Source organism: Monopterus albus, unplaced genomic scaffold (genome assembly GCF_001952655.1).
Source record: "Monopterus albus unplaced genomic scaffold, M_albus_1.0 scaffold143.1, whole genome shotgun sequence".
Taxonomy (NCBI): Eukaryota; Metazoa; Chordata; class Actinopteri; order Synbranchiformes; family Synbranchidae; genus Monopterus; species Monopterus albus.
Window position 1 is genome coordinate 778776 of NW_018128023.1, and position 18877 is coordinate 797652.

Here is an 18877-nt window from a genome sequence, read left to right on the forward strand (position 1 = left end):
ACCTTTAAGAAGGTAGAATTCATTGCAGGATCGTTGTATTTGACTACATTGTTTTTAGCTACAGTAGGTGTACATAATGAAGTGGCAACTGAGGACATCTGTCTGTAATGAATAATGTTACATTTCAAAGTTCATCTTAAATCCCAGTACCATCAGTAAAACATAGCACGTGTTATATAGATAGACGGTGCTATGGGTCACTGTACAGCAAAACAACCAGACACAAGGACAGTTTCTTCCCCTGTGCCATCACACTGATGAACACCTAACCCCTAATTTTTAACACTTATATATATACTGTATATATAGTATATGGACATATTTATATATGTATAAATACTTTATTTTTATTTTCCCAATGCACATTCTTTTTTCTGTCTTATCTAGTTTATATGTCACTGTACATACACACTGAGAGCTACTGCACCAGAGTCAAATTCATGCCTCTAACATGTCTGGCCAATAAAGATTCTCATTTTGAGATATAGATAGGTAGACAGGCAGACAGACAGACAGACAGATAGATACCATAAAATGTACTTCAGTTTCACCAAGACTTATACCAGCATTTTAGTTTATGCTTGGCTTTTATTCTTTACATTTTATTGTCAGATTGGTTCCTTCTATAGACATGACCTTGTCTCTGAATTTCTGCTTTTGGGCCTTTGGTTTTCAAAAATCTGAACATGTACATAATGCTCTGTCGACGTCTGTGCCATCAACAGGTATGGATTCAACCACCCATTAGTCCGGTAAACAGGATTATGCTCTACACTGAGCCACCCGTACACGATCGGCCTCGGCCTATGATTTACAAAAGATGTCACTGACAGTTGAGTAATATTTTAGACATGTACTCCTTATGTGATTCATTTGGGCTGTGTGTTAGGACGCTGGAAGCACTTTGCTGTAGGAGACCCCTCCCTCTTTCAGTAAATGCTAATCCAAGGTGGCGGTATAGCAGAGAGGCTTCGCCATGTGCACTCGGTCCACATGGACAACGCTTCTTCATTGTACCAAATGGTATGAAAGTTGGAAAAAACAAGTAGTGCAGCAGCATTCATCTCGCCTGGAGACACCCCCTCAGTATTATTGTGTGTGACTGCGGGGCAAGTCGGGCCTGCTGTTGGACTTTGAGTTGTGGATCAGGCAGGGCATGGCTCCACTGTATTTGGAGAAGATGGATGCCGTCATGTGGATAGTAGTACGTGTCATTCCCGTATTGCGCGAGGGCCCAAGGAGCGCTACAGTGCACCCCATTCAACAATCTTCAGTTTAAATATGATCACTATAGAATTTATCAATAAAATGCGACGTAGTTTATAAATGACTCCACCCCATTTTCCTCCTATGTCATCAGTACAGCGCACTTAACACTGCCGTGCGCACGAGCCCCCGCAATATCAGCGGCTCCCCGCTATGGGCGTGTGTGAGCGCACTGCCGTTTTACTATTCCTCAACCAACCAATGAGAACCGAGGTTTTACAGAGAAAGGCACACGAATGTGATTCTAGTAAAGATACAGTAGGTTCTCACGGAATCCCTTTACGCACATAGCTGGCCAGGTTTTTTCCCAGCACCAATCCTCTCCTTTTCTCTCCACTCCCCTCTGCTGTCCCCACCCCTGATTCCCGTGCAATTTTCCCCAATCCCAAACACTTAATTGAGCAATTGGTATTCCTCACGTGTGGGCTGATTTGTAGTTTGAACACGTGGCTCATTCAAAAAAGCCGGAATAGGAGAGGATTTTTTTTTCTCCCCCTTCTTCTTCATATTCTAGGTTGTTGATTTAGAGGCGGGCGCCAGCCTTACCGTGTGTGACATTCTCTGTCTCTTTGCCAAGGGGTTTGGAGGAAGACACAAAGTAGTTTCTCCTCCTTTTTGCCCAGCCCGCCATCGTTTGGAGACACGAGATTAATAATTGAGCGTTTATTTATTGCGCGATAGAGACAGAGGGGCGAGGGAGCGCAAACGCACTGCGAGGCTGCCAGTTTAAATCTATCTGTGGCTTGAACTACCGGGAAGCACGCCACAGCCACTCCGTAGCAGTAAAGGCGATTTAAGCTACTTCAAACACTGCACATCCGTGAGAGCAAATAACTATCTCCCTCAGCGTAAAGCTTGTCCCTTTTCGGCGTAGAACATGAATAAGCTATACATTGGCAACGTGAGCGCAGAGGCGAGCGAGGAGGACTTCGAAACTATCTTTGAGCAGTGGAAGATTCCGCACACTGGTCCATTTCTTGTTAAAACTGGCTATGCGTTTGTGGATTGCCCGGACGAAAAGACCGCAATGAAGGCCATCGATGTTCTTTCAGGTGAGAATTTTTCGGGCAAAAAAAGTAGTGTAATGGAAAGACGCACGAATTGCTGCAATTGTGCGAAGACTGCCTTTACTTCTCGGGCCCCTGAGAAATGCATGTAGGGTGGGGATGTATCCAAGCATTTCTTTCTCTCACCCAACCTTTACATGGCCTTTTGACACCGTGGGCTCGGGGAACTAGCTGCCCAGGGTTGAGTGAAATTCAGCATTTGTAATTTCACTGAGTGTAGCTTAATAAAATGGTCGAGTAAACACAATCATGGGGATGAAGGAGAAGACCAGGGCTTTCCTAATGCATGTCGTTCAGGGTAGTGTGGCACACAGAGAACTGTGAGCACCGTGAAGTGAACCTTATTGTGGGTCCTATCACACAACCCACTTTGGCACGATGAGGAGCACAGGCCGTAGTGTCTTGCTGGTATAAACCGTTTCAGTTTGAACTTGCACTCTTCTCCTGGTTTCAAAGTGAAGGTCTTCTCCAGTGGCCACAACTCACTACATTGTGAAGCCATTCAGCCCATGCTCACACTCCAGGTGGTTTAATTATGTTGGTCAAATGTACGCCAACTACCTATGCTATACGGCCGTTTGCTTATATTATTCACTGCTTCCCATGGTCTGTTATTAAATTATGGTTACTCCTGGTCGTAAAGGACATGTAACAGTTTAGCCAAATTCGTAAAATGTAGCTAATGTGTGGCTCAGTTGTTTACTTGTGCTGTTAACGGCTCGCACACTTCAGGCAATCTGTGTTAATATAGGCTACACAGTGCTGAAACTACCCAGGACGCTATCTACGTATGTCTGTTCAGATTTGACCACACTCCTTTAAAATGTGCACTAACCCTAAATACACTTCCAAAGCAAGGCAGGAAGCCTGTCTGGGAGTTCAAATGATTCACTGAATTAAATGTTTTGTTTTCTAGGTAAAGTTGAACTCCATGGGAAAGTTCTGGAAGTGGAGCACTCTGTCCCCAAACGTCAAAGGTAGGGCGAGTTGTAATGTATACTACTTGATTGTCGTGTTCTTCAAAACGCCATAGAAGAGACGGTGCTGGAAATGTGCATTTATGTTACTGTTAAGTATTGCTAACTTAGTGGTAGTGTTTCCATTTTGATTAAATTGGGTGCATTTTTTTTTCCTGACTGCTCTGGGGTCAAATGAAAGGGGCGTATGGTGGTGTTTTCCTTCCTCTCGCCATGACTTGTGGGGGTGCTCCTAAAACCATCGTGCATTTAGGTTTAACCAGCTCATGACTGTATTCTGTCGCATGCCAATCAACTGGTATTTCTGGATACATAAGTATTCGATATAATCTGTGCTCCAACCCCCGGGCGATAAGTAAACCCTGGTTGTGCTGGCTGAAACGTGTGCGTGGCGAGTGCAGGCTGAATTTGAGGCGTACAGGCCTTGTGGAGTCGTCCATTTGAGAATGAGCTGCCCGTCATTCTCCCGGCCTGCCCTGCGCTTCCGCTCTCCTCTGCACATTTTGCTGCTGTTGCATGAGATGGACTCCCAAACGCGAGTGTAATGGGAGGTTTGGGGCCCAAGAAACGGAAAAACCTTAGTTCCAGAGTTGGACCCCTGCACACGAAAGCGTATATGTTATAAGTGTGTGTTCTGGTGCTTTACATATTATGTGTTGAGTACGTGAAATGCTGTTGCTTTTTGGCATTGTGCGTATTTTGGTGGTGACGCCATCCAGTCATAAATATTATTTTTGAATTAAGAAGCATCTTGCTTGGTAACTGACGTAATTATTTAAGATGATTCGTAAGATTACACGTAATATGCATGCTTTTGCCTTAAAAGTTTGTGACCTGCTGTTTGACGCAAAGTAACAAGCCTCGTTTAAAAGCGCATCTGCTTTTAAACTATTGTATGGGGCTTAAACCAATTTTAGAAAGTGGTTGTATATGGAAACGGAGCAAGAAGGACATTTTAACATGAACGTATAATGTATTGCCCTCTTGAAATTCTTCCAAGCCTCCCCTGTTGAAAGGGAATCTGTGGGTCTTAACTGTAGCTCTGATAAATAAACCAAGGTGAGTTGCATGGGAATTTTGCATCAAATCTTTAGAGCTTCCTCTAAATTAAGGTGATCACAAAAAGTGGTGACGTTGCTCTGTCAGTGCAGTGTGTGTGTGTGTGTGTGTGTGGCAACAGAGTCGAGTTTCAGCCACGCTTCAGAAAATAAAAGCGTGCCCTCCGTTTACAACAACGAACATAGCACTACTAGTCAGTGGGGACCGGGATTCTGAGATGGAATATATAGACACTTGTATACCGGGAACCTTCACCATGCCTTAACCTTTGAACCCCTCAGGAAGGGGGAAGGGTTAGAGCAGAGGAATCAAGGTGGCTGCAGTTTGGCATTTATCAAAGTATAGGACTATGTAATGTGACAGGACATTGGGTGTGATGTTTTACATTTAACACCCCCACAAAAAAAGTCAAGACTTTGTACATTCCTCTGAATGATCCACTGAAACTATCTTTGCTGCATTAGCAAAACATCTGCTGTGTTCAGTAGTGACTCCTGAAAACTGTCTACATTAATACAGTTCTGTTCATTGGAAACCTCTTCTCCATTGATATATTGTTCTTTCTGATGGTAAAACTTGCTTATTGACGTATACCTTTTGGTTTTGCAAGACTTGTGAAAACTTTTTTTTAAATTTTGGCATTTAAATGATTCTTCTGACAATTTTTATTTTGCGAAAGTGTGTAAGTTATTCAGTAGAATATTGTATCTACATTTCAGTTAACGGTTTTCCACAATTGACTATATTAATTTTTGTCTAGATTTTTACCAAAGTCTGTTGAATTGTTCATTAGTTTACCTGGGTCACTGAAAAATGTTTTGCCAATGGTTAATTGAGCAGTCTTTAAATTTCACTCAAAATATTTAATTGAATCCATAATTAGAAGATATACTGAGTTGTAGTGGTGTCATTATTGTGAGCTTCCTGGGTCAGATGAAGCTTTGCTTGTTGGATAAATTCAACAAATCAGTGTTGCTTGCCCATCCCCATTCATACATACCCGTGTAGTCACATGCACAGGAAGAAAGAGATGGGGTGGCCCCAAAAGTGCATGCGAGAGCGAGAGGGAAGTAGACGTTAAACACACTTGGTTCGAAGATGTACTACTTTAATTTAAAAAAAAAAAAAAAGTCTTGCAACTGTTCTCGCTGAGGGGTGTTGAGTTTCAGCTATTTTGCCTTCTGTTCTTATAGTGGCTTTTTTTTAATTGAGCATTAAAATCTGTAAATTAGGACAATGGTGTAGATGGTATCTGGGTTGTTTGTAGAAATGGCTGCTTGCTCTTATTACAAGAATTCCGGGTCACACGGTCACTGTGGTGCATTGGGATGGAGAGTTATGAATCCAACTCCTTGTTTTACCCAGACTGCAAGCAAAGCTTCCTTCAACTCTTCTGCTTTTGGGCTGCAATAATGAGACATTTGCTTTCTCAAATATTTATAAGAATTATTTTGTGTGTGTGTGTGTGGGCATGATAAATATCTGTATGTAATACTTCCTGCAGAAAGTGAGTCATATCTAACTGCTGATATTCAGCTCATTGGAATTGAAGGAATTCCCAAACTAGTCTCTCTAGGGCAAGTGTTGGATGCATATAAGGCCTGTGAGAGGGCAGCGGAAACCAGACTGTGGAGTTCAGTCATTCAGAACCTCTGAATAGTCAATGGCTGTGGATGGGCGTTGAGCACAGATCTCGTGTTTTGCTGGGTGAGTCCCTGTTAGTGTTGTAGAGTGCTTCAATGTGGTTGGACGATGAAGAAAAGAAATGAATGAATACAGGTGTGGTGTAGCGTCATGGGGCTTGAATCCTTTTGTGGTTCTATGGATTCATGTGCATGCTTGCATACTGTGTACAGTTTCCATGAAATATGCCCAAGCTGGGTGATGAAGGAAGGGGGTGAACGTGTAGTCTTTTTTTAAAAGTAAATAAGGAGCCTGGCCATCACAGGACAAGCGAACCCCAGTCACTCCTGGCCTCTTCCTCCTCCTCCCATGTTTAACCCCCACTCTCCATGTTCCTGTCAGTGTCCATGGCAACAGGGCCCTACCCCCATAGGGCAGAGAGGGCCCTTGTTACCCTTGCCTCGAACAGGACTAACCCCCCCACCCCCCCATCAAAGGCTGGGACTAGGGAATGTATACTACCCCCACCCAATATGCTGACTACTTCTGTGTGGCGCTATAGATTAATTTGGCTGGAAGTGCTTGGTGCTTTGCACATTTGGTGTTCCCACCGCAATGCAGAGCATATAGTGTGGGGAGAGGGGGCTTGATCAACCAGGATTGGCACAGTGGTCAAAGGGTTGGAATTACTCCGGAACCATTTTATTTATTTATTTTCTTTACAATTTGCCTAGTTTAAAGTAAAGTAGTTTCTGAATGACAAATAAAATGGATAGTTGATTTGTATTAGTGGATAACCTGAGCAATTCAAATACTGTAGCCCAGTCTGTGATGTTGAATTTTTAATGTTTCATCTCACTTTTTAAAACTTGACTTCATGTGGTAAACTGAGTTTATAAATGCTGCAATGTTGTAAAGTGATTCTTCTACATAGATTAAAAAAAAAACTTAGCAGTGCAGCGGTTTGTATGAGTAGATGAGCTGAATTTAGACATCATTTAACAGATCAGTGAAGCTTGGAAAAGAACAAGATGCATGTCTTAACTATTTACCTCAATATTTTACACACAAGTTAACTTGCATGAGCTGCACATGTATCATGCTGAATGAGTGTAAGGCTGTTGTGGAAGTAGGTTGGAGGTCAGTTTAAATTTTATGTCATGTGCCTGTGTGTGCATCAGCTTCCAGCCATATGTATGTATTGCTCCATTAGGTTTGTGTATGTCACATGGTCTTGGTAGTGGTCTAGACTTAATTTTAATGCAGGCAGAAGGACACTTGAAGCTTTGCAACTGATTGATCCATGAGTTCTATTGTATGCATGAACACCATAGATTGCCACTATATTCCTGTTGCTTTACACACTGTAATTAAATTGGCAGTATTCTAAAATGATGAACTGGGGTTTTTAGTCACAGAGCACACAGCAGCCCTGTAGCTGCTAGTCTCCTTGTTTTTGCTATATGTACACTGACGTTCAGTGTGTGTGATGTGACTTTGGTTTCTGTTTGGGACACCCATACACCACTAACTCCCCCTTCTCCCTTTTTAATAACTGGATGAGTATGGTTTTGTTAGTGGATTTGAGTGTTGCAGTGGCTCATGATGCAATGCTACAGGGCTCATTTGTGTGGACAAGGCGTTCAGATAATGTATCTCTTGCCCCCACCCCCTGCGCTCTACCTGATGCCTCTTATTTCTCCTTTCTGCCATTTCGCCATCATGTTTCCCTTCCCTGTCATTCTGGTCACTCAGTGACACAGTTGGTGACTTGGGAGAAAGGGTGTGGTGGGTTATTTAGCTTAATTTTAAGTAATCTCAACTTTAGGCCCAACCGGTGGTGATCCCAAATGATGTCTCTGCAAGCGATTTCTTCCATAATTTTAACCTAGGGTGTTTTGATGCACCTGCTGAGCTGGGAATTGAATTAAAGCAGAAATCGGATTTGTAACTTGGCCACACTGCTCTGTCTCATTATGTGGTGGAGGGATTTTTAGATGTGCTTTGTTTTGGTCAATATCCCGCATTTTGTATAACTGTCTTCGTAATGTTGGTTACTAACACTTTCTTCCTTCTTCTCTCCCCATCTACCTTCATCAATTTCCCCTTTTCTCATCCTCTTTATCAATCCCCCACCCTCTTTCTCCCTTGTTCTCTCTCCAGGAGCTGTAAGCTACAGATCAGGAACATCCCGCCTCACATGCAGTGGGAGGTGAGTGCTAACAGGCTGCTAACTGCTTCCAGGGTGGGGCACCATGGGGCAGCCCAACTGAGCTCTCATTTAGTAGCCTCTTGAATTACCAGTCACCCCTTTGGGTTTCAATTGAGCACGTGCTTGATGATTCACTGGGAAAAGGCTGCATTTCAAACCTAATTATTGCTAATATCAGTGAGAATCTGACAGTAAAGATTGCATAGTTATTTACAAAGCATTTCCCCTTGAACTTGGAATAGCAGGATAGGTTCTAAGGTTTTATTAAATAAAGATGCTTCAAAAAAATGTTAAGGGATTGTGCAAGCATTGTGCTGTTTTGAGCATTATGGTCCTGCATGTGTAGGTTAGCCACTAGGCGTGTTCTTAAGGTGTTGAGAAAGCGGAAAGTTGATTTGAATTAATCCTTTAGCTACACAGTCTTGGATGTGCTTAAGTAGTAAATGTAACTTAATTGTCCTGCCATGCCTCTTAACACTGACCTGTGCTAGTTTTAAACCTGGTTTCACACTGTTTTCTTGAAGGGGGGGGGGCATATGCATATGAAGTAAAAAATAAACCAACGGTATTGTCTGAGGGTTGACCTTGCTGCAAGCCCAAGTCATTATATGGTTTATAGGACTTGATTTGCTTATGTATTTGGCTATTTAGTAGTTCTGTGTTGTCTTTGTTTATTACGTACAGTAAGCCTAGAAATGAGGGAGAAATTAAACGATTGCAATATTAAGATGCACACATCGGTGTGTTCTTGACCTATAGTGTTGGCAAAAAACTGGCATTTGCACAATTGAATGCAATTTATTACACTGACCCCTGCAATAAATACTATACTCAATCTGTCAGGGTTTTGAGTATAGTGTGAATTGAACTGAAATTTGAGGACCTGGTTTATGCTATTGGAGATGCATTGTAAGGCACAGTTTCCTTTAAATTGCTGTAGTTCCATGAATAACATGTTCATGTGTAACAATAGTGCTAAATCATTAACGAGTGCTGTTTTTAGGTCCATTAATTTGTCTCCATCACATTCATATCCAAGTTAGAGAGGGGTCCTACATTAAATGATTTTTCTAAAATAGAAACTTGACTCTCTGTTAATCCTCTTTAAACCCTTCAACATAGGTAACCTTTTAAACTATTAATTATTTGGCTTGGTTTTTAATTAAGGCTGAAAGTGAACCATTGTATTTTAGGCAAAAATACACCCACAAAATCTTTTTTTTTTTTTTTTACTTTTCAGAAAAGCCTGTCTGACATGATCATTCCAAACTGATCTCATAGAATGTATTTAGAAAGGATTTGAGCTGAAGCTCAAGTTAAAGCCCAGATGCAGCCTGCTTTTTTTTGTATTCGTTAAAAGGTTTAATGAGCACAAAGCTACCATGTAAAAATGAACAATACCAATAGAAATGGGGAGCTGTAACATGGTCGGATTTCAAGGCCACTGCTTGATTTAGTGACGGTGTTGAGCAACAGTCTTTGTGCGTTGTGTCCGTACATTGCATGTATTTCTCTACATGTGGTTAATTTAAAACTCCTGGGTATTCTGTGCTACATTGTGCTTTATTTACATACTGATCCTCTGAGCACGTACATATTTCTGGACAACTGTAAAATGGGCAAATTACACTTTGTTTTTTTTTGTTTCGTTTTTTTGTAGAAATCATTTGTGACTGTTTCCTGCTCTATAAAGACTATGGAAGCCTAATGAGAAATTCCTATTAAATTGCACTATTCAGTGTTTGGTTGTAAGGTTAATAACATGGCATGAGATTTCAGCCTGATGGACTTGCTGTGATCAAATGGCTACATAAAGGCTCTGTTTTTGTAATGGTGGGCTCGCTTTGCCTACGCATGTCCTCAACTGCAGCTCCAGATCCACCCATGTTCCTAGTATGTAGCGAGCAAGCCGTTTTTGTTTTCTCAAAAGGTGACATGGAGGTTTCTTCCTCTCAGAGGGGGAGGGGTTAGAAGAATTGGGGACAGAATGGAATGGGTTTTTTTATGCACAGGCATTGTATGTATCTTATCAGGTAGATAAGATGTTTAACTGTGTGTGTGTGTGTGTGTGTGTGTGTAGCCTTATAGCAAGAAAATAGTGGCATATTCAAAAGCTGTAGTTAGTGGGTGGGCCTGGACTGTTTCCCTTTCCCTCCCATGTGCTCTGATTCACAGAATGTGTAGCATGAACTTGCACCCCTCCCCCAGCCATTGCTTCCTGCTGGAATGTACCCCACCCTTTCCTGAATGGCCTGGATTCCCATTGGCCAGGCTCAACAGATGGACAGGCGGAGCAGCCAGCCATCAACTGTTGGCTTCAGGAAACTCTGTCAATCCTGGAGTAGCCAATGGCTGGGAGTTGAGATGGCAGGGAGGCGGGAGAATGCTTGGTTGGTGGGTCGATGTAACGTAGGGGGGGCAGGGACAGTGTCTTGTTGGCTAGAAAGTGGGGTTGAGCTCTTGGGGGCGTGGCCTGGGTTTGACTGAATGTGGTCTGAACCTTAGAACCCTTGCTCCCCCTGGAATATATGAATTGAAATCCTTTAGTCTCCAAATATGGGCAGCTGGTTAGATTGGTATAGATTTCTTTGGAAGGTTGTGTTAATTTCTTTGTTTGTTGTACTTTGGAAAATGAAAAAGTGAAACCGTGTTAAACTCGCCCAACCCCTGCAGCTCCATGTAAATGGCCCAAGGCGAGAGTCTTAATGTGACGTAAACAGGCTTTTATATGAAAGCAGCAAATTATCCATGTAGCTCAGCATTGAGCTCTGGTGTTCAGAATTAATGGAGTGTGTCCTGGCAGTGAGCTAGGCTACTTCCCATAGATGAGCTTCTCGTCAAAGCTGTCAGTCTCAAGTAATCATGCCTTCTCTCTTTCTCAGGTTTTGGACAGTATGCTCGCTCAGTATGGTACAGTAGAGAGCTGTGAACAAGGTAAATGCGGACTTTCTTTTTAGCCTTGTAAGACTGCTTGAAACAAATTTCACCACTTTGTCTCAACATGCATCTTGGACTGATTTAAATTTTTTTTTTTTTAATTATAAAGATCATTGCTGAATTTCCAAAGTAGTTTAACATTACTGTTCAAGTAGTACATGGTGGTAAAATGTGATGCTTATTGAATGTGTGTGCATGTGAGTGAACTGGCTTTGTGTGTTCTCTCACCAGTAAACACTGAGACAGAGACTGCAGTAGTCAACGTTCGATATGCAGCCAAGGACCAAGCCAGGCTGTGAGTGTACACACATACTGTATTCACATCCTTGGACTCAAATTTGTCTATCTTGACATTTTTGACATGGATCTGCTCAGGCTTTTTGCTTTACACAGCATTCGCTGCTGGAAATCACATCTACTCCTTCTGACTACTGTTCTTACAGTGCACCTGTTTTCCTCCTTCCAAAAAAAGTCTAGCTTAATTTGACATGCAGTAATGAGGGGGGGGGGATTAAATTAGCCATCTGGTGCCCCCTGGTGTACATGAATCATACTACAATGTAGTTCTCAGCAAGGGGGGTTGTGGAAGTCTCGACAATTTATTTTTCTACCTCGAGGCTAGCAAGGGAGGATTAAGTGAATGCTAGCAAGGTTGGAGTAAACTTTCTTATAGCTCAAGTGACATTAGGTCACTGCTGTACTGTTTGGGATTTGTAAGGACCTCTTGGCTTGTTGCAGTCCTTTGTGCCCAATAGATGAAAGACTTTTATTTGCCATTTATGCATAAACAGTCTATGCATATTGGAGTTCTTGTACAGGGCTCTCCTGGAGTCAAAGAGTTTAGAGCCAAAAGAATGAACACCTAGTCTAAATATAAGAATACAAAATAGTTGGTAAAATTGTGGATACAGGAATAAGATGGCGGGTAAAATGGGGAGTTTCAAATATTGCACATAGTGTAGCTGTATATGTTTTTTTTACTTAGTAGGGTAATGAGTTATTGCACAGGTTTTTCACATTTTGTATTTGTCATCAGTCTTGCTGCAGCAGGGAAAAAGCTGTTGTAAAGTCTTCTTCTGTGTGTGTGATGATGCTGTCCGCTGTGCTGTACCTGAGGTTGTGGGTGCAGTTTTTGTCTGAGCAGAGTGTGAGCTGGGTGGAGTTGGTGTCTGATTATGTTCTCTGCTGTTTTGCAACAGCGATGGGTGTATATTGTGTCCATAGCAGGCAGTTCAGTCCCAATGATCCCCTCTGCAGTCTTTATGACCCTTTGAAGAGCCTTCTTCTCTGCCTGTGTGGTGTTACCATGCCAGACTGTGATGCCAATACCTCACAAACTATTTCAACTTGTCCTGGGGCTTCATGATTTTCTCTTGTCTCAGTTCTTTAGGTTCTGCCTCTTTGGTTAAAGAAGACTGAGGTGCAGGGGTGAATCACACCTGTAGCTTTGATTGGCTCAATAGAAATTGGTTTGGCAGTTAAGCTAGTTTGAGCTTTTCACTCCATGACTGCTATTTAAGTCTCCTAGTAGCAGTTTTACCCAGAGACTGATACCTCTTTATGCCCCCTAGGGCTATGGAGAAGCTGAATGGATCTATGATGGAGAACTATGCCTTGAAAGTGTCCTATATCCCAGATGAGACTGCTGCACTAGAGGGTGCTTCTGCAGGGGGCAGGAGAGGCTTTAACGCCCGTGGCCCCCGTCGTTCCAGCTCTCCAAGTCTGGGCGCCCGGCCCAAGGTGCAGTCAGACATCCCACTGCGCATGCTGGTTCCAACGCAGTTTGTGGGTGCAATTATTGGCAAGGAGGGCGCCACTATCCGCAACATGACCAAACAGACCCACTCAAAGTACGTACACAGAGGTCAGGAATTGTACTGAGAATTGCAAATGAGCGGTTCTTTTCTTTTGCTTGTACTGTTAATTTGCTACATTAAATAATTTTCAAATATTCTTTCCTTTACTCCAGGATTGACATCCATAGGAAAGAAAACGCAGGTGCAGCAGAAAAGCCTATCACAATTCACTCCACACCTGAAGGCTGTTCGAGCGCTTGCAGAACCATCATGGAGATCATGCAAAAGGAAGCCCTCGACACAAAGTTGTGAGTTGGATGGTGTTTTTTTTTTCTCTCTCCAGCTTCTCTACAGGGTAGAGAAGCTGTCAAAATGGTGTATAGATTAGCCCCAGCTGCCAACTAGCACAGGTTATAAGGTGTTTTTCCAATTGCGAGTAGTCATTTAAAACGGCTAGCCAAGAAAGGGCTTGTGTTGAAAGTCAAAGACTGTGCCTGCCAGACCAAAAAGGTTGCCTTCTTTCCCAGAGAGAGTGATTGGGACAAAGAAAACCAGCTGTTTGGCTTTTTGAGTTGAAGAGCACTAAAAGCAGCCAAATGACTCGGATTTGATTCAGATGTGTTCTTTTCTTCTGGATGTGTTGACATCTAAAACTACTGTGCTTTGTTTTGGTAATGTTAGTGACCTTTTGGCATAATCCGAGCTTTATGTAATGTTAGTGCTCTGTGTGATATGGGCAGTGACCAGCCCATCCTAGTGGACTTTGAGGTCAGTTAACGCTGGCTTCCTACTGGAGGCTACAGTTTGTCACAACCAGGCATCTGTAGGTTAGGATGTATTGGGAGGGATTAGAAACTGCTTATAGCATTTACCCTCTAGTGGCTGAATACAATTTTTAGAGTATCTTAAACTTTTCTTTTTTTTTTTTTTTCTGCAACAAAATGGTACAGTGACAAGACATGGATGCAAGGAGATTTGTAGTGCTATTTGTTGAAGTACTGGAATGTATCTATGATGCGCGCACACAGGGTTAAGTTGTGGCTTGTTTCCAGGGCCATATAAACACTTTTCCTAAGGTGGCAAATTTACATAAAGCTGCATCTGTCCACCTGATCAAATGTTAAACTGGCTTTATTCTCTGGTGTGACTGCGGTCTGTATTCAACACTAAACTGTGTTGATGTGAGCAATCCTCATTATGTGATTGGACAGAAGCCACTTGTGGTTTTAATCAGTTTAGACTATGCTGTTTTGCAGTACATACACTTCACTGATAAGTGTAGCATTATGAACTTCATCCAGATTATGCAAATATTCTTTCCTATCTCGGATTGAGTACTAAACCAGCAGCACTTCACCTATGGACACCAGACATTTTCAGATGAATGTAGGGAAGTTGCATGTGGTTTGTGGGTTCATCTCTATACAGACTCTGGCAATACATTTGAAGAAATTATTATTTTTTTTTTTTTGTTAACAATTTTAGAAAAGGAAGGGAGAGAGAGAAAATGTGATGTAGAAAATGTAGAATAAGAACAGCGAGTGGACTTGGTAATGCATCCTCCCTGAACCACCAGAGAAAAATGAGAAAAGGCCACCATTAGGGAGATTTAGTGCAGGGTAGCTTTGGTCAGGTCAGCAATATTTTATGTGAATGAAGTTGGACTATTCGTGTTTTTGATTAACAGTTGAAAGTAGTTGGGCAGCTTGGTGTCGCTCCCTAAGCTGACAGTAGCTTTAAATTAACATCTGATCTCTCTCGTGCAGTACCGAGGAGATCCCACTGAAGATCCTTGCACACAACAACTTTGTTGGGAGACTAATTGGAAAGGAAGGACGCAACCTGAAAAAAATTGAGCAGGACACTGGGACCAAGATCACAATCTCACCGTAAGACTGTTTGTTTGACGCTGACACAGTTCATTTGTCAGTTTTTCTTTCTCCATTGACACTATTTGCCACCCCTTCATAAAAGTGCCACTTGGAGTATTCCATGTTTAATGGTTGAGTATTTGCTGTGGTTTTACAATTTACTTTGATGGCCTGTAATTGTTTTGACCAGGCTCCAGGACCTGACCCTGTACAACCCAGAGCGGACCATCACAGTGAAGGGTTCCATTGAGGCATGCTCAAGAGCTGAGGAGGAGGTGATGAAGAAAATCAGGGAATCATATGAGAGTGACATGGCTGCTATGAACGTAAGTCTTTTTAGTGCTTAATGATCAAGGAAAAAGAACTTCTTCAAAAAGGAAAGTGTTAATTCTGTAATAGTCTTTGTGGAAAGTTTCCATTGAGTTGGGTGCTTCAAATATGACGTGCAACAAAATAACCATTTTGGATAATCAAGAAACCATGTGAAACTGCTTTTAAAAGGGACTCAGATAATGGTGTTTACATGTACATCATTGATCTTTCCTGAATTGTCTTGTACACAGACGTAATCTCTGCATATGACTGTTTACACTGAGGAGAATCCCCTGAATGTACTGTTGAATAGGCAGATGCACTGTATTATTGAAGTGGTTTTAGAAAACAACTTGGTGTGTTGTATCAACAGAAATTTCTCACTTCTCTCCAGCTACAGTCCAACCTGATTCCAGGCTTGAATCTAAACGCTCTGGGTTTGTTCCCCAGTGGTGCATCGGGCATGGGTCCCTCCATGTCCAGTGTCCCACCTCCTGGAGCTCATGGTGGATGCTCATCATTTGGAGTAAGTGAGGCATGCTGTACAGTAGCTTACCCCACTGACTGTCATTACAGATGCAGGACTGGCTTTAGTTTTGTTCTTATTCTCTTTAAATGCTGTTCAACTGTTGGGTCAGGCTAGTTGCTTAAAACAAAAGCAGATATTTAGTTTGTTTCTTTTGTCTTTAGTACAGTCCCTATGGGGGTGAGGGGCCGTTTTGGTCTTCTATGCTGTTGGCGAGCAGCCAGTCCCTTGCTGTAAGTCACCCGTCCCAAAGTGCTTTGCACGGCTTGTGGCTGCTCGCTGCGAGGGTTGGGAGGCAGGGTTTGATTACATCAAAGTTCTTGTCCACCAGCCTTCCTCCTGGAGGGCAACATCAGTTTGACTAGTACTCCTTGGCTTCAGCAAATTAATTTATTTACCCCTCCGGCCAAACATGATGCCTTTTGCAGTTTTTTTTTCTTTTTTTCAAATGAGTAAAGCATTTCTCTAGATTTCGAAACTACAAAATAAACACTTTAACTCATTAACTGGAATATTGGGCTCCATCCAATATCAACAGTGCTACTTGATTCTCTCTGGTGTTGCAACCACCTCCCCTTGAATGGATTAGTGAACAGACCTACCAGGCACACGCCTGGGGTCCCCTAGACCACACGGCCAATAAGGAATCGTTAACCTTTCTGTTGGAAAGTCAGTCAAATGACTACACAAAATGAGATGCAAAATACACCAAACTACAGAATCATAAAACGTGTACAGATGAAAAAGGACTAAAAAAAACTGGCACAATGATGACCAAGAGAAACGAGTTAAAATTATCCCAAAATTGCTAAAAATAGATGTGAAACAAGACTGGTTGTACATCCTGTGATTGATCAATCTGAGCCTTGCTTTTAGAAATGGAGCAGTAGGGGCCTTTTAACATGTCTGTGCCCAGGGGCCCATTTATCTTATCCGTCCATGCCTGCTAACTCAAGCGTTGTGGTTTGCAACAACTCAGATTTGCTAAGATGTTAAATATTGTTTTATGTGATCAGTATAAAAACTGAGTCTCTTAGGTGATGTACAGTGCACTTTATCAGAACTGAGTAAGAACCCAGTGGTGCAAGTCCCAGTGGACCTGACAGCATCTGTATTACTACAGGACAGACGGACCACTTTGGACCAATTGATGATTTCTAGTGGCGCAAATGAGCTCTAATGTAGCTTGAAGAATTTATATAGCTTTTATTAGATCCACTGTTGGCTTGTTTGTGACTGCAGCTCAGCAAGTGGTCTGCAGTTATGGTCTGTATTATTCTCTCCTGGTCAATGTAGTACTAAAGTGTTAATACCCAGCAGGGACACCCAGAGTCGGAGACGGTTCACCTGTTCATCCCTGCTCTTGCAGTGGGAGCCATCATCGGAAAACAGGGTCAGCACATCAAACAACTGTCGCACTTTGCCGGAGCTTCAATCAAGGTGAGCGACATACAGATTGTCAATCTTAGTGATAATGTTTTGATTCTAGTTGTCTTCCTCTTGCCACTGATTTGGAAGTATAAATGAAGATTCCTGTTTTATTTTATTTGTTTTTTATGCTTACTGTTTGCCTTCTTCAGATTGCCCCTGCAGAAGGAATGGATGCCAAACAGAGGATGGTCATCATCGTTGGACCGCCAGAGGCTCAGTTTAAGGTGTTGGTGACATGCAACACTGTTGGTAGAAATAAAAGATTGGACCCACATAGTTGAGGCTGATGGTGGCAGCTGTTGGCTAGTCCTGGGATATTTTGCAGCAAGTGTTTGATTTAGTTTTATTAATAGTATAGCTCCTAACAGCCAGTACAGAAATGTTATTCTAAGGGTTTTTTTTTTTTTCCTGGAAAAAAATGTGGTGTGAATAATTTGTACTCTGATCTGTTTGGCTCCAGGCTCAGTGTCGCATCTTTGGCAAGCTGAAGGAAGAAAATTTCTTTGGACCTAAAGAAGAGGTTAAACTAGAGGCTCACATAAAGGTTCCCTCCTTTGCTGCTGGACGAGTCATTGGGAAGGGTGGAAAAACGGTAAACAAGGACAGAAGTGCTTGATAAGCCCAAGCTAGAATGTTCCTAGTTAGCTGAATGCTATCCAGTGTGGTCTCTCTCTGGTGGCTGCAGGTAAATGAGCTGCAGAACTTGACATGCGCAGAGGTGGTGGTGCCAAGGGACCAGACGCCTGATGAGAATGACCAGGTTATAGTAAAGATCAGCGGACACTTCTTTGCATGCCAGGTGGGTCTTTTTATAAAGAAAACAGTACCTTGGGAAAGCAAGTTCTGGCCTCAGTTTCCCCAGAGGCACACAATTTCATTTGTCATTACATATTGAGAAGTGTGGACTTGAGCATGAGGAATCATGAGGGTGTAATTGGATCCTTTATGAACTCAACATGTTCTCCTTGTAGCTGGCCCAGAGGAAGATCCAGGAGATCCTGGCCCAAGTGAGGAGACAGCAGCAGCCCAAACCCACATCTGGAGCCCAGCCTCCACTGTCTCGCAGGAAGTAAAGACCCAGTGGGTCTGCGAGAATGGTGACTCCATCTGCCAGAGGACTTGACACGTGGCCAGATGGCACAAGAGTCCAGGGGGAGGAGATGATGACCGAGGGTCGAAATGCTCATCTTGGGGGTCAGAGGGTATCAGAACCCAACCAAACATCCACCCCTCGTCTTACTTGATAAGGCTTCAAGTGTGGCTAACAAGACCCTTGCCTCTAGACTTCATCCACCGCATCTCAGAGAATGTACTTCTGAGGGCTCCCAACATCACATGCCCTTACGTGCCCCTTGACTGCTCCTCTCCTCCCCTCACGGGTGTGTTTAGAGGAAAAGAAAAGATTATAATAAAATAAATATACCCCCCTTCTTTTTTTTTTACACTAGAAACACAAAGAAGAAATAAGGATCCTCCTATCACCTTCTTGGTGTGGTACTTCAAACCTGAAAGTGTCTTGGCTGACTTCAGATTTAGTTCACACTTGCGTTTTTTTTTTAATGTGTTTTTTTTGTTTGTTTTTTTGTAGCATTTAATTCGTTGAAGATTCATCATGAGTTTTGTGTGGGAAGGAAAAAAGGCATTGCTATCAAGGTATTGCTATCAAGGTTCTGATTGGCTCAACAGACAGGTTTATGGGGGGAGGTTGGCTCAGATTAGGTGGGCCAGGTATAGGGGAAAGAATATTGTTTCAGGACGGGGCCCCTGAAAGGGTGAAATATATTGGGTGTCCTGCCCTTG

General features: G+C 42.5%; 1 protein-coding gene across 4 annotated transcripts; it reads left to right on the forward strand.

The window, feature by feature from the left end:
* Positions 1-1473: 1473 nt before the first annotated feature.
* igf2bp3 (insulin-like growth factor 2 mRNA binding protein 3) lies at positions 1474-18871 on the forward strand. 4 transcript variants are annotated; one of them, XM_020614260.1, is made up of 15 exons: positions 1474-2318; positions 3250-3310; positions 8156-8204; positions 11087-11138; positions 11373-11436; positions 12713-12991; positions 13111-13245; positions 14704-14826; positions 14999-15134; positions 15515-15646; positions 16964-17086; positions 17227-17301; positions 17538-17669; positions 17763-17876; positions 18049-18871. In XM_020614260.1, exons 1-15 carry the CDS (start codon positions 2144-2146, stop codon positions 18148-18150), a joined length of 1752 nt encoding a protein of 583 aa, XP_020469916.1. In that variant the 5' UTR covers positions 1474-2143; the 3' UTR covers positions 18151-18871. The 4 variants fall into 4 exon arrangements, with proteins under 4 accessions (XP_020469916.1, XP_020469917.1, XP_020469918.1 ...); XM_020614261.1 differs by having other exon boundaries at positions 1475-2318; positions 16967-17086; XM_020614262.1 differs by lacking the exon at positions 1474-2318 and adding an exon at positions 2839-2857.
* The last annotated feature ends 6 nt before the right edge of the window (positions 18872-18877 follow it).